Source organism: Diabrotica undecimpunctata, chromosome 7 (assembly GCF_040954645.1).
Source record: "Diabrotica undecimpunctata isolate CICGRU chromosome 7, icDiaUnde3, whole genome shotgun sequence".
Taxonomy (NCBI): domain Eukaryota; kingdom Metazoa; phylum Arthropoda; class Insecta; order Coleoptera; family Chrysomelidae; genus Diabrotica; species Diabrotica undecimpunctata.
The window spans coordinates 47,858,598-47,881,246 of NC_092809.1; the positions used below are offsets into that span (position 1 = coordinate 47,858,598).

Sequence of the window (22,649 nt, forward strand, 5' to 3'; positions counted from 1 at the left end):
CATGTATTTGCAGCAATTTTTATTAACGAAACTAATTTTATTTGGTGAGTTAACAAAAAATGTTTTTCTTTATAGTTCAACTTTGTAAGATATTTTGTCTTTTTTAGCAGCTCTTGATAAGAATTGTAAACACAATTGAAAGCTCGAGATATTAAATAGTTAACCAATAGCCCCTTTTATTGACTCCAACCCATCAAAAACTTATTATACACTACATATAGAAGTTAATATGTAATATAACAACTTCTATTTCATTTCACAATTTTCAAAAATATTCGTCTTAAAAAGAAACAATTAGTTCTGTACCTTAAAGGGCTAAGGAAATTTTAAGATTTATTCGTTTTGAAGATTTCTCTTCCAGGCAAGAACAATAACAATTGGTTAGATTCAGGGGCTATTGCCCATTCAAAGTTGATATTTCCAGTAAACCTGGTAAATATGGAATTAAAATTTTTGCGATGTAAAAAAATTTCCACTAATATAATTTTTTCAGGAAAAAACATTTTTCCCAGAATTTTTCCTTTGTCTTACTTGATAAATTTTTACTGAATATACCGAATATATATATTCAATCGCCGAGTGAACTTCTCTCACTCTAGTAACACAATGTATGTGGGCACTATATATAATCGCATTATTGGGAGGAAAATTATTTCGTAACTTATTATACCCCTATCACAAAAAAATGATAACAAACACAAACTGAGGACTTTGCCAATGGAAACGTATCCCTGACCTTTAAAAAAACGTAATGTTAACCCTCAGTACCTTTTTCGTTTAATTCCTCCAATTTTTCCTTCGACTTTTCATCGAGCTCTTGTCCCTCCATAGGCTCTAAGGATTGTTTTTCCACAATTGCACCGGTTTCTTTTTCAATCGTTAAATTGTCTAAAGCTTCTAGTTCTTTAATACGACCGTCTTCGGTAGAAGGCAACAACATTGTGGTCACGTCATTGTCTTCTAAGAAAAGCTGCACGATAGAAGTTTCACCGCTGCTAATTTTTTTAACGGTAAAAATCGTTTGACCCTCTGCCGATATATCGGCGAACTTAGCAGCCGCTTCTGGCGTCCATGTGGGAATGCCGTCGTTCTTTTGCAGACTACATTTCATCGCCAATGGCGCAGTCATAACTAAATCTTCTGGAAGTTGCTTCAAATCCGTACAGACGCATGAGTTGCCATAATCGATGAAAATAAGTTCTAGACCTGCCACCGTATCGGATAGAATTCTAGCTCTGTACCACATTTGATCGTCTGGGAAAAGAGCAGCGCATAATGTGCCAGGAGTAAAATCGGTTACATCGGGGAATGTCTCAGCTGAACTGAGTTGTTCGGCGATCCATTCGAGTTCGTCTATGCAACTCTCCAATTGGATCCAGAATTCGGACGGTGAGTTTAAATGGCTTACGAAACCTGTCTGGAAAATAAAAAATAAAGCTCAAATAACTGCAATAACATCTTTACTGGAAAAATTGTGAAGATAATTTAAAAATTCACTGTGCAAAAATATATGGGTATAAGGAATATTTGTATTAAAGTTATTAAATAGAAAACAATGAGTGCAACTAGTAAACCAAGTACAAAGCAAACATTAATTGTTTTCAAACACTTTCAAAAATATTTAAAACTAGAATATAAGTTAAAGTTTAAACCTTACCTGTCTTGTTTCGGTCTTTTCCATAATCGTTTTAACCAGGTTTTCTTTCACCAAAGCTGCCCGAATATCCGTACTATCAACATACAGTTCCACATACGTGCATTTTTCGTCCTGATTTAAAATCTCGGCAGTTAAGTTTTCGACATTCGTAAGATTTTCAAAAGCTGTCATTGCTAAAGCGTCCCATTCCTCGCCTATGGGGCCAACTTTAAGGGCACATCTCGTTGCGTAGATCGCTAGTGATAGAAGCTAAAAATTATAATGAGATAAATCTTCTGCAATCAATCTTAGACTATATTTCTAACTGACACTTACTAGCCTTAGCAACTATATATCGGAACAAGCAGTTATTTTGCGAATATAATGCCAATTTACCAAAATTCTTTTATTAATTTTTTTTTAATTGTAAATATGAAATTAACACGATTTTTTATGAGGTATGGAATGATTTTTGCGGCTTAATTATATATTTTATATTGATTACTATTTAATTAATTGTTTGATAATCGAAAACTGCTGACAACTAAATATTGGAACATTTTTTGCTTTTCCTCACGTCTCTTAAATTTTATCAGCCTGAAGCAAAGAAGGCCTTGAAATCAAACATATGAGTAGGTAGTGCGTTGTCAAAAATAATTGTCACGCGTCATTTGAGTATGAATAAAGACAACCGTCAGTTTGTACGAGTAAAATATAATAATGGAATATGGAAACCCTACTGATCCAAAGGTTCGAGAAATTATTACTTATCAGTACCATGAAGGGAAAACAATGCGTGAAATTGCCAATCAATTGATTGTAGCAACAACTCCCGTGTTTAACCCAGGACATTTATGTAAAGTAAAGTTTCCACAGGACATCATGGTGTGGGGTTGTATGTCGGCCAAAGGTTGGGAATTTTACATTTTATTGAGACCATAGTAAACGTAGCCAAACATCAAGATATCCTTGAATATTTGTTTCTACAAAGTGCGACAAAGTTATATCCATCAGATTTTATCTTTCAGCAGGATGAAGCCTCATGCCATACGGCTAAATCTACCAAAAAATGGATGGGATAACATGATATTAAGAGCGTAGGCACAAAATTTCGGGCCAATGCTTTTTAAATGCAATCATTTTTTTCGAATCCTGAGAAAACTAACAAATATTTTTAAAAAATTTAAACGCTGAATGAAAGATTAAATTATTACTGAGGGCCGAAAGTCCCTTAGAATAAACAAAAAGTTTTTTTTTTAATGAGATATTTGAAATTAAAAATCATACTAAATTTTCCCTTTTTTTTCACCCCTTATTAAAATAAACATTATAGAAGTTTTCAGGGACTTTCGGCTCTCAGTAATAATGTATTCTTTCAATTTGCGTTTATTTTTTTTTTTAAATACTTATTAGTTTTTTTAGGTTTCTAAAAAAATGAATGCATTTAAAAAGCATTGGCCCGAAATTTTTGCGCCTACGCTCTTAGTTTTATCACATCCTTCTAGCAGCCAAGATCTTAATCCAATAAAGACACTTTGGCACAAAATAAAACAACGCATAAGAAATAACCCTCAGCGTACTTTACCTCAACTATGTGCTAAATGGCAAGAAATATGGGATAGTTTCACCCCTGAATTCTGTGAAGACCTAGTTGATACAATCCCTAATGGAGTTCAGGCTGTTAACTATTCAAGCTAAGGACGTCTTTACGCCTTATTAATTTTGATTTTAATTTGTTAAAATCCTCTAGTTCCAATATTTAGCCGTCAGCATTTTTTGATTATCAAACAATGAATTCAATAGTAATCAACATAAAATATATAATTAAACTCGGTACCTCGGAGGTAAAGGACACTATGTCCATTTTCTTACTTTTTCAGGAGAGCAGTTTTAACATTTTTTAAATTTGTAATCAGTAAATACTCAAACGTTTCTTGTATTTAACCAAGATTAATATATTATTATTGTGGTGTGTATAATCGTTTTTATTTTTATGAAGTGTTATATACCTGAAGTTTACTGTTCATTATTTAAAAAAAAATTAAAAAATGTGTAGTTGGACATAGTGTTGTTTACCTCTAACAACTTTTTTAAATAATGTGGCATTGCATGTTAGGGTCTCTACGAAATAAACAATACAAACACATTAAACAGCCTATACTATTATTTTATTAGAGGTAAATATTATAATGTTATGATAATTAAGTAAAATTATAGACAAGTTTCAAAATTGTTAAAGATGCTCCATATCATCTTCATCTTCTTGTGGGTAATCGTTTGTGGGTACATCCCTATGTGTTAAATTTTGATAAATCGCATTACAAACTGACGGAACAAAAGGCAGTAGTGTAATTAAGTCATTGTACTTTTGTTTTGTGATTGGTAATGGGATATAATTGGGCTGGAAACATTACTTGCTGTCTTCGATACCTCATGAAGTCCACTACATACATATTTTGATTATTGAAATCAGTCTTATAAAAGAGTTTTCCAATGTGTTCTTGTTGGACTTGTAGAAAACCACATGTTGACAGTAGAACAGTGTCTTTATTAACATTCTTTTTTCTACTCACAAAAGGAGGATAAAGTGACAATTTCTTATCGAAAAGCGTTTTGAAGTTTTTGAAATCTGCAAGTTCCATATTGTGCACTGTGTATTTACCTGATGTTTGCCAAACTAGTTGTCGATAGTCCCATGGTATTAAAATGGTCAAATTGAAGAGTTTCTTTCTTTTTCTTTCGATTAAAGCATGAACACTGTCTGCTTCTATATGTGTGTGCCCTTTCAGTAAAAACTTCTTATTGATCGTCTTTATTTGAGGGTACGTACGCAGTATCCAAAAAGAACACTTTATATTACTTATATTTTTATTTTGTCCATAGCAGTTATCGGTCCAAAGCGTAATGTCCTTTACTTGACTACCTGGAATTGTATTGTCAGCCCATTTTAAAATTGACGAGGCAAGTTTATTTGCACCTCGGGCCCCTTTCGATTCGTCCACACAACATACATTGTACAGAAGAACCACTGGCGTGATATAATGTAAAATTTAATGTCCAATACTTCCTTTTTTTAGAAACTAATACAATTGTTTGTTAGCGGTGAAGGCACACATTTTTGCAAATCACCAGTTAGTACTTTGTATTTTGGTGACTCTTTAGCCATTATAAAGTCCAATTGTTTTAAGTTATACCGAGTTTTAGATTCAGTTAGGTGAGCATCATGATTAGCCTGTATACTGGTTAGTTCATCTGCAGTAAGATTATTTTTCAATTGAGCGGTGAATGTACTGCATGTATCGCAAATGTCTCTTTCGGGTGGCTTAAACGACAACTTGAAGTCTTTATTAAAAATATCTGCGTACAACCACTTTTTTGCTCTGAACTTTGGATCTACATGTATTTCATTGCATTCATCAATGTACAGTTGATACATCTTTTCTATTGTAAGTTCTGTGCTCAGATAATCGCTCTTATTCCTTTCTCTGGAATAATGACTCTCATACTTTGGGAATGATTTAAAATGTTGATGTATACTATTTATGGTTTCGGTAGGAGTTTTATTGATTGGTGTGTGTCTATCTCTTTGATCAGCTTTTATTCAACCTCCTGGCTCAATTTTTTTCAACATATTGACTACTACTAAATTAGATATACAAAGTGTGTTTAAAAACATAACCTTGCACACCTTCAATCGCTGATTGTTTTCACTGTAAAATGGTAGTGTAGTGTATTATTTTTTGATTTGGTAGAATGTAGGTTAGTATGCTATGCAACGAAAGCTCTTGAAAGCAGCACTGACTGTTGCAAAGAAAACGAAAAATAAAGAAGACCGAATAAGTGAAGGAACAAAACGGTTGATGAAAAAAAGAGACGCACATTTCTAAGCAAAGGAAAGCGAAACACCAATGGTTTCAAAGAATTAAATAAACAAATAAAGAAGGGAGTAAAGGAAGATTTAAGGATCTATAATGAAAACAAAGTAGAAAAAATAATAGAAAAGAACCGAGGCCTAAAATGCTTAAGATCAAACTTAGGAAAGCCTATACTAATCTCATTGAAGGATAAAGATGGAAAAGAAATAAGAGAAAAGAACTAAATCCTAAAAATTACTCTGACTTTTTATCGTAATTTATATTTCTCAAACAAGAACCCAGATAACACTGCAAAGGAAGACCTTAAGAGAAATATAACGAATGTCAACTCAGAAATACTCCCTAACATAGAAGCCTTCGAAATAGAACAAGCTATAGCACAAGTAAAGAACAATAAGGCTCCGGGTCCGGATGGAATACTTGTAGAAATTTTGAAGGAGGGGAATGAAATTATTCTCGAAGAATTGAAAAAACTTTTCAACGAATGTCTTCACAGAGGAGAAGTTCCAGATGATTGGAATGAAAGTTTGACAATACCTCTCTTCAAAAGGGGAGACAGGGGAGATCTCAAGAACTATAGGCCAATCTCCCTGCTGTCCCAAATGTACAAACTGTTTATGAGAATAATAACTAACAGGTTACCGTCGAAGCTCGATAGCTATCAACCGGTAGAGCAGGCAGGATTCCGAAAAGGTTAGAGTACAGCGGATCATCTTCTTACAGTCAGAACTCTAATAGAGAAAGCCAATGAATATCACTTGAACTTATATATTGACTTCGTTGATTATGAAAAGGCATTTGACTCCATAGAACTTTGGGCAATAGAGAGAGCTATGAACAACTGCAAGATAGACTCCCGATACAGAATGCTCAACAGAATATTTACAAGAAAGCTACAATGAAAATACAAATTGATGCGAAAACCAAAGCTATTCACACTTGGACTTGAAGACGTGTTCAAAGACATTAACTGGACAGATAAGGGAGTAAATGATAATGGAAGAAAACTGAGTCATTTAAGATACGCTGATGACATTGTAATAGTCGCTACAAGTTCATTGTTGAACTTGTACCGAATTATGTCCAGTCTGAACACTAGTTTACATTGGGAAAAAAAGTGTACCGGTTTTATTTCCCAGACAGGAAGTGTACAAGGGTACATAACACTATGTCCGGATGGTAAATGACGGTGCACACATATAGTAGAGGTAAACAATACCAAGTCCACATGGTGTTGTTTACCTCTGACTGGAAGTGGACTTGTTGTTTATTAAAAAGTCGGTAACTTGCCGTAAAATTGTCTCTGGACATAGTATGGTTTACCTATGTCTAGAGCCAGAAAAGTTATATTCAAAAGTGCAATAATCTAACTTTCGACAAAAATGGACATAGTGTCCTTTACCTCCGGGGTACACAACTGTAAACATAATTCCATACATCACAAAAAAATGTTGTTAATTTCATATTTATAATTAAAAAAAAAAAAATGAAAATAACAAAATTTCGGTAAATTGGTATTTTATTCGCAAAATAACTCTGCTTGTTCCAACATATAGTTGTTAGGGCTCGTAATATAAATATTCGAATTATATGTAGCTCACCCACTGTAGGTGGCAACATTGTTTTGGATTCTCATATGTAAAGTAATTATCGGATAACTACAATATTCTTGAAAAAAAAAATGGAAACTATTATGTAGTAAATAACAAAGTTAAACAGACTTTTTGGATACTTGGGGATTGGTAAAATGAAACTCCCCAATAATAACTATAATAAAATATGTATAATTTGGTTATATTAAATAGGAAAAAGGGCAATAATGAGTTTAGGGCATCCATTATAACCAAACTTTTATATGACATTTAACGTAGGCTTAAATGGTGTCAGAGTTGCCAAGTCTCCAGTTTTTCATACTCTCACATAATATAGAAATGCATTGTAATTATATAAAAATTCATAGATTTTAATTAAATTAAAGATAATACTTAAATGCATATACAATAAAATTGATTAAAATGATATAAAAAATTAAACTTAGGAAATTTACAATTTATGATTCACAAGTGTCATTGTAGCGGGTTGACCATTCGCACCTAATAATAAGGTCCTAATAGATAAAATGTGGAAAGTGCTGTCAGATAATTTACAATATTTAACTGCATTTAAAGTAACAGAAAATTTTTGTTTTATACTTATTCAAAACTTGTAGCTTCTCATAATACAAATTATAATTTCGTAAAAGTAACTTATATTTTAAACCTTCATATACATTTTACAAAAAAAAAATATGACAAGTTTTATACTTATTTAAAATTTGTAGCTTCTCATAACACAAATTATTATTTCGTAAAAGTAACTTTATATTTCTAACATTCATATAGATATTTTACTAAAATAAACACTGTGACGCGGTGTCTTGAGGAAAATATATTTGGTTATGTAGAGTGCCCTAAACTATTTATTGCACAGGATAAAAAAATAAACGGATAAAAGTAGCAAATAAACCAACAATTTGCAGACCATCAGAGCATTTTGAAGAAATGAAGGACTTTGATGAAATTTCATTTTCAACCCATTTGGATTAGATTGAAACACTTCGAGAAGAATTTGACAATCGATTTGTTGACTTAAGGAAAATTGAAGAATATATTTCACTGTTTAGTCAGCCGCTCACTATCTGTGTTGAAAATGTAAGACCTGACCTTCAACTGGAACTGTGAGATTTGCAGTCAGATCCTTCTTACTAGAGAAGGATCAAATTACTACGGGAGGAACGTTATTTAAATTTAAGAAAATTTGGTCTTAGAATTTGGAAATTAGAGTTTCATGCTTGGAAACACGTACCTTTGTGAAAGCAGCTTAAAATCCAAATATAGATAAAATTAATATTGATACTATTGTTGGTGAAAAAATCAGCATCCACAAACTTCTCACTAAAGTTGGACAGCTCTGGTCTAAAGTCTACAGAAAAATATCATGGTTCGTTTTTAAATGTCGTCAACCCTTAATTCTGATGAATTCAACCTTGTGTATGCTTCAGTGGAGTGGATAACTATGTGGTAGATATCTCAAACCACTGGTTTAGACTCTTTTAATATCGATTCTTTGCAAGTGTTGCACAAATTGACCATGTTTTCGTTGATCCAACCTCATTTTACCAAAACTCCAAAAATAGTTTAAACCTTGTATATTCTCATAAACTAATTATGTATATGTTACGAGCAATGCTCGAAATTGGACAATACTAGCATTATGCGGAAAATTTTGTCCACTTCCAGCATTGTACCCCTTTATGTACAATCTCCAAAATAGACATAATCGTCGGACTTTGTATAAAAGAATTGCTGTGCAATGTTCGAATTTCAATAAGTAAGAGAATATGACAGATATCGATTTTTATGATTATTCCCCTTTTGTTATTAAAGACAAACAAACATGAATGAGGTTATAAATCCATAATTAATTAGGGCTTTCGACTTCTTGATTGTAGGATTAAATTATTTTAAATTGTCATACACATATCTTGAAAATCTGAAATGTTTCACAAACTCTTGCCTGTATTATAGTGATGTATCTATCTCTTGAAGCTTTGAAATGTTTCACTAACATTATCACTCTATTGCAGAAAAGTTTCTTGTTATTATTTATATTTTAGTTTGACACAGCATTTTATCACATTGTCGATTCGAAAAAATATATAAATAGAAAATATAATTAACAAGAACTGTTCGATTTTTGATTTGGTGCCTGTCATAGATTATTCTAACGAAGTTCAAGAAAAAATAAGAGAGAAGATTATATAAACAGTGGAAAGAAAATATGTCGGACACAGATCTTCAAAACTATATGGTCACCAAAAAGGACGCAAAAGTGGCAGTAGCAAAAGCTAAAGCAGAAGCGTATAAAAATTTATATGATCAACTTGATACCAGGCAAGGAGAAGCCAAGATTTATAAAATAGACAAACATAGAGCAAAGAAAGCAAAAGGTTTTAATCAGATTAAATGTATCCAAGATGAAAATAGTAAAATACTAATTCACGAAAGGGACTAATTCAAAAAGAGATGGAAAAAGTACTTTGACAAGTTATTAAATGAAGAATTTGACAAACACAACCAGTTGAGTTAACGGAGGCAGTACCAGCAACGGTGACCAAAATAACAAACGAAGAAGTGTCTCAAGCAATTCAAAAAATGAAAAAAGGAAAAGCAGTTGGACCAGATGATATTCCTGGGGAAGTGTGGAAAGTATTAGGAGAGGCAGTGACACATTGGTTAACAGGTCTATTAATAGAATTATGGAAGTTTGACAAATGCCAGACGAATATAGAAGCACTGTATTAGTACCTGTATACAAAAAGAAGAGAGATGTACAACAATGTACAAACTACAGGGCTATAAAACTACTTAGTCACACCATTAAAATATGACGGATACGTAAAGAAACCGAAACATATGATAATCAGTTCGGCTTTATGCAAAGCAGATCAACAACAGGGGCAATTTTTAATATAAGGCAGTTGAAGGAAAAATACAGGAATAACGAAACAAACGCTCAAGTGGTATGGAAAGTAACAGCTAGTATTAGGACAGGTGTGGGAGAGACTGATAAATTTCATGTAAAGTAGGATTGCACCAAGGCTTGGTGCTTAGTCCTTATTTATTTTCATTAGTTCTGGATCAACTAAAAGCGAAACTACAGGGTAATATTCCGTGGTGCTTAATGTATGCTGATGATGTAGTGTTAGTAGGAAATAGTGAAAGCGACTTAGAACAAAAACTGGAACAGTGGACACAAGCTCTTGAGGAAAAAGGTTTAAAACTTAGTAGGACAAAAACAAAGTATTTAAAATGTTCATTTAAAGACGGAGTTAGTACAAATACAATGATATATTTGGATGGTGAAATGATTGTGAAAAGTAATAGTTTTAAGTACCTAGGATCGGTGTTACAGAGTAATGGAGGAATATATGGAGGTATGCAGTAGAATTAGGGTTGGATGGATGAAGTGGAAGGAAGAGTGGTGCGTTGTGTGACAGAAAAATTCCAATGAAGCTGAAGGGAAAATTCAATAAAACAGCCATAAGATCAGCTATGATATACGGAACTGAATGTTGGGCAGTTAAAAAGAAAGAGGAACAACGAATGCATGTGGCAGAAATGAGAATGCTTTGATAGGTAAGTGAAGTGACAAAAAAGGATAAAATTAAGAATTAGTATATTAGGGAAAGTCTAGGAGTGGCACCAATTGTTGTCAATATGAGAGAGCATAGGTTACGATGATTTGGTCATGTTCACCGTAGAGACGTTAATCACCCAATACGAAAAATTGCTGATCTGCGGGTTCCTGGAAGTAGTAGGAGAGGAAGACGCTTAGACAGGACATGTCGGTAAAGGGTAATAATATTGATATGACCCAAAATAGAAACTTATGGAGAAACGTAATTAGGGAAGCCGACCCGGCATAGGGATAAAGACAAAGAGAATGATGATGATGAATAAGGTCATAGATTCATTGAAAATTAAGCATTCGTACGTTTTTTTACAGTTTTCTATGCAACAAATTAGTAAATCAACATTCATTAATCACCATTTTAAAGCTTTAAATGCTTTTTATAAGATAGTTACCTGAAATTTAATTTAAAATGCTTTACTTTTTACTAGTAGATGAACATTTGGACATACTTGCATTTAACACAAAAGTTAACGATAGATTTTAAGATACAAAAGGTGAAATAACTGGGCATACAGATAAGATTGGCGGGTATATAAGAATAGATGATGAAATAATTGTAAATTAATGTTAATTTAACTGAACTGGTCTAATCTCTACAGGGTAAGTGCTAGTGTTTCTTGGGTTTCAAGTAATTTGTACTATCATTCATATTATAAATTAGTAAAACTTGCGTAAAGACACAAGGATTATCTAAGCTATATAATATTACAACTTCTAGTGGAATATTAAGTACTCCCGACCTGTTTATTAATATATAATATATAAAAAACTTCCAAAGATTTGTGAGGTTGCAGTCAAAAGGCCTAGTGATTAAAACACTAATATAGGTAGACTCTTTTATTGAAAGTCGAGCTTTCGAAACTGTTTAGTTTCTTTTTTAAGACAATAAATATTGAGATTGTAATAGTCCGCTAGCCCACACAAACACAAGAGATAAGATATTGCGCATGTGACGCATACCGGCGGAGTCAACTACGTCAGCAACAGAGGCATCTCAATTCTTTCGTGTCGTCAACGTCAAACGTGGTTTGCTTTAAACAATTTAAAGTTTTTGTGTAACGTTGTGAATAATTTGATTGAATATGCGTTATTATATGCGAATATGCGTTATTTGTCAGATAGAAAAAATACAGTAAAAGTAGGTAATTGCTTTTCCCACCAATATGTGTCACCCTCAGGAGTCCCACAGGGGAGCAAACTAGGACCATTGCTCTTTATTTTATTTATTAAAGATTTGCCAGACTGTATTAAATCTTGTAACAGCTTAATGTATGCCGATGATTTTAAACTTTTTAAAACAATCTCTAATAAGAAAGATGCAGTCAAATTGCAAGATGATCTAAGATCAGTTATTCAATGGTTTAACGATTCAAAAATGACTCTTAATGTTAAAAAGTGTGCAGTAGTTTCATATACGCGAAAACTCAATAGTGTTATTGAAGATTATTATATTAATGATGATCGAGTTTAAGAAAGTGAGTGTTATGAAGGATCTTGGAGTTAAATTCCAAATCAACATGAAGTTCAATATACACTTTTATGAAATAACTAACAGAGCTTATCGTGCTTTGGGTTTTGTCATTAGAAATAGCAAATTTCAGAATAAGCTTCTTCTTCTTCCTATGCCGTCCCCATTAACGGAGGTTGGCGACCACATTTCTAAAAGTTTCTCTGTCTTTTGCAACGTGGAATAATTCGTCTACGTCATGTTTGTCCAATCTTGAATATTTCGCAGCCATGACTTCCTCTTTCTACCTATTCCCTTTTGCCATCGACTCTACCCTGCATGATGACCTGCAGAAGACTATATTTATCATTCCTCAGTATATGTCCAAGGTATGCAGTCTTGCGTACTTTTTATCAGAATAAGCACAATTATAAAACTCTATAATGCCCTAGTGAGACCACATATGGAATATGCTTAAATCATGTGGTCTCCTATTGCATTTTCAAACTCAGAAATGATTGAAAAAGTGCGAAAACGATTTTTAAGATTTCTATACGTAAGGAAAAATAGGGAATATCCATATGTGGTCTCATACAGGGTAATGTTAGACTCATTTCAGTCGCAGTCACTTGCCACCAGAAGAAACAGTCAGGCCATTATGTTCATATACTTGATTGTTAACAGTATTGTGGTGTCATCGAATGCCATAGTCTGTGGACTAGTACGCATTTCGATGCGCATCGCCCCGCCTCGAATTTTCCCATTGGCTCTTGACCTGGAAATCCCTATTTATCGCTCAAACAGCGCATATAAATATTGGCCATTTTCAGGTCAGCCAGGTCAGTCCCTCACGGGCTCTCCGAGAGCTTAGTGCTCTCGGGGCTCTGCTTCCTGCATTTATTTTCCATACTCTGTGGCTGAGAATTGTTTCAACTTAACTTGGTGTTTTATTTCGACGAAGAAATTGTCATGTAAGAAATATCTTGCCTTTTTCAAGGCAAGACACCGAAGATAAATATTGTAACTATAGATGGATAAATATAGATGGACTTAAGTAGAGGAGCTCTCGACAGTATATTCGAAGCCCTCTACAGAGCACCCGGGGATAACAGAAGGTGGTTAGACCCTTAATTGTTCCCCCGAGGTGACAGTGGTTTAATTGAGTTTATTTACTTTAGAGTACCCTAGAGTAGGTTAAGGATAACTAACCTAGATCTATTCTTTATTGTATTTGTTTATTGTATTTTTTTTCTTATTGTATTATTAATGTTCGTTTCTTTCATTCATTTATTGTATTTTTTTGTCTTAAACACTTTACATGTAATCACTATTAGTCTACAGTGTTTGTAAGGTGTCTAAATAAATAAATTGTCAATTAAATCTGATAAAATACATTGATTAAAAAGTAAAAATTTTGTTTTTTTAAATAACCCATCAAATTATGGTTCCAATTTTTGGGGTATCTCTTCCCCTTGGTAAATATTAAATATTTTCTAATGTGTAGGCCCCATAATCGATTTTTGGCAACTAACGAAATATAATAATTTTATTTATTATTGATTATATGAATATTTTCATTTTCCGGATGCCAATATAAGAGACCGGATACTTTACAAATTACTGAAAATATATTTAAATAAAAATCAAAAGAACTAAGTCATTTTTATAGTTTAGTTTTCCTATAAACTATAAACAATCACAAATATCATTCGCATTCGTATTACGGAGGCATAGACGAGTTTATGCTTAACTCTGTTGCCTACGTCATGCGCCAATCGGATGAGTTTCGGTAACCGGAATATCAGGCCCTGCCGCTAGCCATATTAACATGAGAAACAACATAATACATAGTTGTAAAATATAAAAATTTAAAAACACAATATAACATAATTTGACAACTAATAAAGGTCAACTTATGTTATATTGTGTTTTTGAGTTTTATAATTATGTATTATATTGTTTCTCATGTTAATATGGCTAGCAAATTATTACAATCTCAATATTAATTTATTGCCTTGAAAAAGACTCGAAAAAACAGTTTCGAAAGCTCAACTTTCAATAAAAGAGTACCTAATTAGTGTTTTAATCACTAGGCCTTTTGACGCAATCTCACTAATCTTTGGAAGTGTCACAAACAACTTGCATATATATATATATATATATATATATATATATATATATATATATATATATATATATATATATATATATATAAACGTATAAGAGGCAATAACCGTAATTTTGAAAATTACTTTAAAACTCGATCAACAATTGAATACACTGCTCTTGGATTCGTAAATTAATATTTTGGGTAAAAATAATAAAAAATTACCACGCAACTTGGGGGAGGGGATTGTTTATTACCATGTTACAATTGTTGAACTGTTCATCAATTTTTATACACTATATAAAAGCTTGTTTGGAGGGAAATTTGTTAGTGCATAAAACAGTAGTGCATAAAACAGTATGCATAAAAATTAATTGTGGGAGTAGTCCATTGGAATAGCAAACATTTGAATTTAGATGGTTTAATTATAGTAAGCAAGAAAAATATTTTATATTTTATCTGCAACAGTGAAATTTAATACCTAATAAATGTTAAGAAGTTAAAATGTTATTCCTTCGTAATTTCACTGTTTTTCATATTAGAAATGAGGTTGAAAGAGAACCATAAGGAAAGCAAATTTCTCACTTAAACAGACGTCATTACATTACAGTAAATACATTTTCTTCATGATTGCTTCTTACTGATTACCATTTTATAATTAATTAGAAGACTCTTTCTTACCTTTGGAGGTAGCGTTTTTACTCGAGTAGTATTATTATCGATGACATCGGTGTTACCAAAATCAACGAATCGCACCGTGGTAATATCTTCATCGGCGTCCAACACTTCTGCTCGGTACCACTGTTGGTCCACGGAATAGGGAGCAGCACACAAAGCACCGGGCGCTGGATTTTCAAGAATCTCCATCTCTTCTACCAACGTTTGTAATTCAGTTTGAAGGTTGTCGATATCTTCCTTGTTTTTGGCAAACTGCAGGTAAAAATCGCTTGGGGAGTCAATATGACTCATATAAACCTATAAAGGAAAGACAATTAACACGAATAATAAATAAATACAAGAATTACTTACAAGAGTTCCTTTCACTGGTTCATCAATAGCCGATTCTCTTTCTGCGGATGCTTCTTTTTCAACTAATTCTCCGTGTACTGGTTGATCCTCCAGTTTTTGATTCGAAATATTCTCTTGTGGTTTCTCTACAATATATGCAACTGTTTCCTCGGTACTTTCGACATAATTTTCCTGCGTTTCTGTTACTGGAGCAGAAGAGCCTAAGAGCTGGACAGTACCTTCCCAGCTACTTTCTCCATAAAAGATGTTCGCCATTACTTCTTTGTCTACGAAAGGGGCACCGTCACAGGAAATATTAACCTAAAATAATTATCAAAACCGGTGAAACAGTGTTAAGAAATATTCGCAACAAACTTTTTTTATTTAATAGTAGAAGAAAAAAAGTTTTTTTTTGTAATATATCAATGTATGGTGGATAGCAACTAAAAGAAGAATACAAGGGTTAGAACATTTGGACAGAATGGAAAATAAGAAACAAATTAAAAATATTTAATGGAGAAATCCTCCCCACAAAACGAGCAAAAAGTGGCAGAACGAAGTAGTAAATTGGCTGCAGAGCTACGAGTTGAGGTCGTAGACCTGCAGCCACTTTACTACTTCCACGAAGTGTCGCTACTACTTTGATTTTAAGCCAGTATTTTCCCATTGCTTTCACTTCGTTCAGTACTGTCATTTTCCAAGTTTTCTTAGGTCTGCCTACTGTCTCGAGGATTCCAATCCAGCGCTGTCCTGGCAATGTCATCGGGGGTCTACGGAGTGTGTGGCCCAGCCATCTCAATTTTTTTCGTCGTATTTGCTTTGACATTTTCTTGGTTGGTTTGGATCCATAAATTTTCATTCGAAATTTGATTAGACGAAAATATATAAAGGATTTCTTGTAACACTCTATTGATGAAAACTTGTGTATATCTTCCAGGTTTCACAGCCATATATAAACTTTTACACTTTTATTGAAGATTTTTAATTTCGTTTTAGTTGGGTAAATCCTGGATTTCCATATGTTATTAAGCATATTGTAGACATTACGAGCCTATTCCTATTTCCTATAGGGCTTTTCATATGGTCGTATGTGTGAGCGTCTCAAAGGCTGACTTGAAGTCCACAAAGCATATGAAGAGTGGATAGTTGAATTCATGCGACTGTTCTACGATTACTCTAAGTGTGTTAATTTGGTCTATGCATGATCGGTTTTGTTCTTAAGCCGTCTTGTTCCTTCCTTAACATTGGTTCTACACTGTCAATCGGTTGCAAAGGGTCAAACTACAGAGCAATACCATAATTAACAGCGTATACAAAATTCTCTAAAATATATGTCTTACTAGATTATCCCCATATGCTGAAAACATTCTAGAAGAATACCAACCCCGTCTTTGTCTTCTTCTTCAAGTGCCATCTCCGCGGCGGAGGTCGGCAATCATCATAGCTATTCGGACTTTTGAGACGGCTGCTCTGAAAAGTTCATTTGATGTACATCCATACCACTCTCTCAGGTTGCGCAGCCATGACATTCTACGCCTCCCTATGCTTCTCTTTCCTTGGATCTTTCCCTGCATAATCAGTTGGAGCAAGGTGTATTTCTCTCCACGTGTAATATGTCCGAGATATTCTAATTTTCTTGTTTTTATTTTATTTAAAATTTCCATTTCTTTGTTCATCCTTCCCAGAACCTCTTTGTTTGTGACGTGTTCTGTCCATGATATTTTCAGAATTCTTCTGTACACCCACAGCTCAAATGATTCCAGTTTTTTCATTGATCCATTCGCATTCAAGGTCCAAGATTCCATTCCATAAAATAAAGTCGAAAAAACATAGCACCTCGCCAACCTAACTCTTAGTTCTAGTTTTAAATCCCTGGTACATAGAACTCTTCTCATTTTGTTGAAATTTGCTCTAGCCTTTTCTATTCTTATTTTGATCTCCTGATTGTAATCATTTGTGGAGTTAATCATTGTTCCCAGGTATGCGTATTTGTCCACTTGTTCGACGTTGGTTCCGTTTATTAGAAGATTCTCGTTATTTCTTTGAGTTTTCGATATTCTCATAAATTTCGTCTTCTTGACATTCATTGTTAGACCATACTCTTTTCCATACTCTGGCTATTCTGGTCACCAGTCTCTGAAGATCTTCAATGTTTTCGGCTAAGATCACAGTGTCGTCCGCATATCTAATGTTGTTAATGGGAACTCCATTTACCTTTATTCCAGCTGTTTCACCCTTAAGAGCTTTTTTCAGGACCTCTTCGGAGTAGGCATTAAAAAGAATTGGCGACAATACGCATCCCTGTCTTACTCCACATCTAATTTCAATTTCTTCTGACAGCTGTTCGTTAACACGTACTTTTGCTCGCTGTTTATAGTATAAATTTGATATGATCCTGAGGTCGTTGTAGTCAATCTTCTTTGATTTCAGGACATTCATTAATTGTTTATGTCGTACTTTATCGAATGCTTTATTATAGTCAATAAAACATGCGTATATATCTTGATTGACGTCCAGGCATCTTTGTATTAGTATATTAAGTGAAAAAAGAGCTTCACGTGTTCCTAGGCCTTTGCGAAAACCAAATTGTGTATTATTAACGTCTATGTCCAGTTTGTGATATATTCGGTTATGGATGACTTTAAGTAGTAATTTTAGCATATGAGACATTAAGCTAGTGGTGCGGTAATCGCTGCATTCTCTTGCGTTTTTCTTTTTAGGGAGACAAATAAAAATAGATGTTAACCACTCTTTGGGTAATACGCCTGAACTATAAATTTGGTTCAAGAGTGTCACTAAAACATCAATGTGCTTCTCATCTAGAATTTTTAGGATTTCTATAGGAAGCATATCAGGTCCAGGGCTTTTCTCACTCTTCATTGTTTTTAATGCGTGTAATATTTCTTCTCTTATAATATATGGACCTATTTCTTCTGACGTAAGTTCTATGTGCTCCAGATCTCCTCTTTCATCATCGAACAATTCGTCGATATATTCTGCCCATTTTTGTACTTTCTCGTCCGTATGTGTTATAGCAGTACCGTGTCTATCCAGAATTGCACAAGTAGGATTTTGCTTTCTTAGTCCTGCCAGTTCTTTGACTTTCTTGTGTAGGTTAAACAGATCATATTTATTTTAAAGGTCTTCGATCTCTTTGAATTGCTCTTCAAAGTATTTTTCTTTTGCCTGCTTTATCGTCTTCCTAATCTCGTGGTTTATCTCTCTGTATTTATTGTTATCCTTGTTTTTAAATTGTCTCCGTTGTTCCATCATATTGAGTATCTCGTCATTCATCCATTCCTCTTTTCTCCTTGAGGAAGTCTTTAGTATTTCTTTACAGGGTTCCCGTCTTTGTGCAAAACATCAACTATTCATAATGAAGTGGCACCTAGAGTAAGGATAGGAATTTAACAGACCCAATTTAGTAAAATATTAATGGGACACCGAGCCAAAATTCAGTGGGTTCAAAGGATTACCAATGCTGAGGTACTACGACGTCTAAATAAGGAGTTAGAAATTATGAACAGCATAAAAAGAAGAAAACTAGAGTATTTGGGTCACATAACCAGAGGACAAAAATATGAGCTGCTGAGAATTATTATGCAAGGAAGGATCCAAGGAAGAAGAAGCATAGGAAGAAGACGCATCTCCTGGCTGAGGAACCTTAGAGAATGGTTTAACTGTAGTTCACTACAACTTTTCAGAGCAGCAGCCAACATAGCCGTTACCATAGCCGTTATGATATTCAACCTCTGATAGGAGATGGAACTTTAAGAAGAAGAAGAGCCAATTGGAAAAATAATGTACAGTCATAGAGAAAAGATGGGAATTTAATAGACGAAATTGACTTAGAAAAATATTGTACAATCAGCCATGACCCAGTCAGGGTTATAGCGCATGATGATGTATAAGGATAAAAATTTTAAAACTACCGATAAATTACTGTTTTTTTATTATTGGTCTCAAAATATAAATAGCTCCCTTTGTAGTCTAAAAAGCGATACATTACTGTAATCATATCCTATATAAAAATTGAAATGAAACTGTGAATGGTAGTTTCAGTGTAATATTGGTTGCATAATTAACTAAGATCTAGATAATTTAGTTAATAAAGTTTAAAACGAACTTTTTTTCATTAGGCGTTAGCCACTTGGCCAGACCCAACAATTTCATTAAAGAAGAAAAAAAGAGTATTGTTGTAATAATTAAAATAAATATCATTACAGGTTGGATATAGAGCTGGTCATTTGCTTATTGTCTAGGGACCCTTCAAGATAATACATTTAGACAAACTAAATGAGCAGACTAGACACAGTTAGGAGGTAAAAACAATTGAGATAAAACAGAGGAGAGAATTTCAATTGAGATTAAAGTTTAAAGGTTAATTTTATTTTCACAGATAAATTTCATTAAGCAATGTTTTTATGTTCAAAGATATTAAAAGGTGGAAGTACACTACATTTTATTAAACCCTCCATTAAATTATAGATATGTATGTGGAATGTATTTTGTGCATTCACAAGAAAATTTGATTCAAGTCTCCTACTTTCTGACATTCAGTACATAGACTTGAATTAAAAAGTTTAATTCAAATCATTCTGAATTCAAAACTTCATTCTGATTAAAGTTATTATATATCTTCGAGGTACTATATAATTTTTAAACCAATATATATTTGGAGGTGAAGGTTGAATCGGTGAATACTGAGATTTAGATTATTTGCAAAGATCTCGCCATGATTGATTCCATTGATTTTTAAGACTGTACTTAATGGTATTAACTAACTAGGGTGTGCAAAATCTATGGCCATTTAAAATACCATATTCAATGGCCTTTTTAACCAAACCATCAACATATTCATTATGAGTTGGTCCTAAGAACTTTGTTTAAAATTTAAAAATTGTAAGTGTGGAGCAGTGACTGGTGACTGGAGCTGTAGCGTTGCAAGATGAGGCATACCTCACAAGAAACAACATTATGATTGTTTAAGTTTGTTATTAAACAAAAAATTGCTATAATGCGACATTTAATGGGTGAAGAAACATACATCGTCTTTAGAGACTTAGAAAAGGCATAAGATGATGTACCCAGGTCAAAATTCTTTAAAATCTTGCACAAAAAACTAGAATATATAGAAGTTTGCCATTTTTTTTTTACATATAAATGAAATCGGATTATTTGGAAGGCCTCGGGAATGTTTTAAAATTATAAACAATTTTTTGGCTTAAATAAATAAATAGCATATCTCGGTAATTATTAGTTTAAATTAAGTTCAAAAAACGGTGTTAAAAAAGACTCGACAAAACGCTTCTTTTAAAAGAAAAAAATTTGAATTACGAGTTGTGGTTTCTGCTTTATAACCGGTCAAAGTTGGTCGGCATTTGCTAGAAAGTTATAAACAATAGGATAGTAATCTTTAAACTATTACATTTTTCTTTTAGACTCTTTTTCGATAAAAATTATCATATATTCATAGCTTTAGTTTTATCTTTGTTTAGACTTTTTTAAGAAACACTTATCAAACGTGTACTTTTAAACGCGCTAAATACAAATATTCTCATTTAAAATCTATATACTTATTTAAGAAATGTTTAAACAAATTAATTTTAATTATGATAATTAATAAAATAAATGAAGTTCTTCCCAACAATATAATTTTGTCATTAGATTTAATTTTAAATTAAGTATTTATTATTTATTTCATATAGAAAGTAACTTTTTTTTCAATTTTCGGATAATTCTAAAAGCAATATTATTAACCACTTAGAAGAAAATACTGATACTGCTATTGACTTTAATAAAATTGATTTAGAATTATATGATGAAAGTTTGGGAAGTATTTTTCAACTTGAAGATGAATATTTTGATGAAGTAATAGAAGATTCTCCCTAGACGAATAATTATCCGAAAACTGAAAAAATAAGGTACTTTTATTTCTATAAGAAGTAAATAATAATTTTTAATTCAATTCTATAAATTAAATCTAATAACATCAAATATATTGTTGTGAAGTTCATTTTTATTAATGAATCATAAAAAAATTATTAAAAAAAATTAATTTGTTAAAATAAATAATTACAAAGCTTTTACACGTCTTTAAGCGTCTTGCCGAGTCTTTTCTAAAGCCGTTTTCTTAATTTAATTTAAATTAATAGTTAAACTCGGTTCGCTAATCCCAGTCCGAACTGTCTAGTGAATTTAGTAATTATTTTTTTGCGAAGTTAGTTACTTTTTGACAGACTAAAAGTGGCTGGAAATTACTATACAACCAAGCACACGTACTCATAGACAATATTAATAGTAAACAAACTAAATAGTAAATAAAATAGAACTTTGCGAATTACCGACAATCAATATTTATTTATCTGCACCATATAATAAATAGTTATGTTAAATTATAACAACTAAATATATATTTTTTAAATATATACTACCCAAAATTTGATGGGTTTAGTATACACTTCGACTATTTAGAATAATTCTTCTTTTTTTAAAGAAAGAAGTCTGTAATAGCAGGATACTTGAGCTATTAATACTGAGAAGTAGGAATTGTTGTGTTGTAGGTTTCCGACAATGAATCTGTCAAAATTTGTCCGAACTAAGCGAATGGAGTTTACCGAGATAATCTATTTGTCTATAAGCCAACAAAAAGTTTATAATTTCTAAATATTCCTGAGACCGCCCAAATAATCTGATGTCAATTCTATAAAGTACGTTAGATAGGTAGATATTTTATATGTAAAAAAATTGGCATACTTCTAAATTATCTAGTTTTTGTTGTGCAAAATTTTAAAGAATTTCATTTTTTTAGATTGAAAAATTATTATGCGAAATCTATTAAATCAAATTATGAAGATCCTAAGTATAATAAAAGTGGTTGAAAAACACTGAATAAGCAAATGCTTGCTTTCTCCCTTTAGTTGTATTTATTGCTATTTTACAGTAAGGGTAATAAATTAAGTCTGGCTTTTAAATTGGCTGTTTCCAGTTAGCATTCTCTAGCCTCTCCTACTCAATCCCCATCCTCACCTCCACGAAGTGCGGCTTGGTTTGCACGGGTGAACACTGGAAAACATGAGCAACCTTGCTGAAGATTGGGTAACCAACCCCAATGGAAGGCAGGGTCAGGGCTGACGAGGAAGGGAGAAATGGTCCTCCGAAAAGGGGGTTAGTGAGCAAGGTTAGCAGCTTACCTACTGTCAAAAAAATCAATGCTCAGAGAACCGAACAGAAGCCTCGGAATTGGACGGATACAGAGATGACGAACCACGCAAGAAAAAGGACAAAGAGACCAAATAATCTACAAATTGGCACTTGGAACATCGCGTCGTGGAACAAACG

The 22,649-nt window shown here is 32.9% G+C and overlaps 1 protein-coding gene across 3 annotated transcripts in view; it reads right to left on the reverse strand.

Moving 5' to 3' along the window:
* Positions 1–22,649, reverse strand: part of LOC140445294 (protein tudor-like) — a 69,749-nt gene that overhangs the window by 10,989 nt on the left and 36,111 nt on the right. For all 3 annotated transcript variants that reach the window (XM_072537233.1, XM_072537234.1, XM_072537232.1), the window contains exons 14-17: positions 15,330–15,629; positions 14,982–15,275; positions 1,658–1,906; positions 769–1,417 (exon numbers count right to left, since the gene is read on the reverse strand). In XM_072537233.1, the coding sequence (XP_072393334.1) occupies positions 769–1,417; positions 1,658–1,906; positions 14,982–15,275; positions 15,330–15,629 (1,492 nt within the window). The remainder of the gene's footprint in view (positions 1–768; positions 1,418–1,657; positions 1,907–14,981; positions 15,276–15,329; positions 15,630–22,649) is intronic.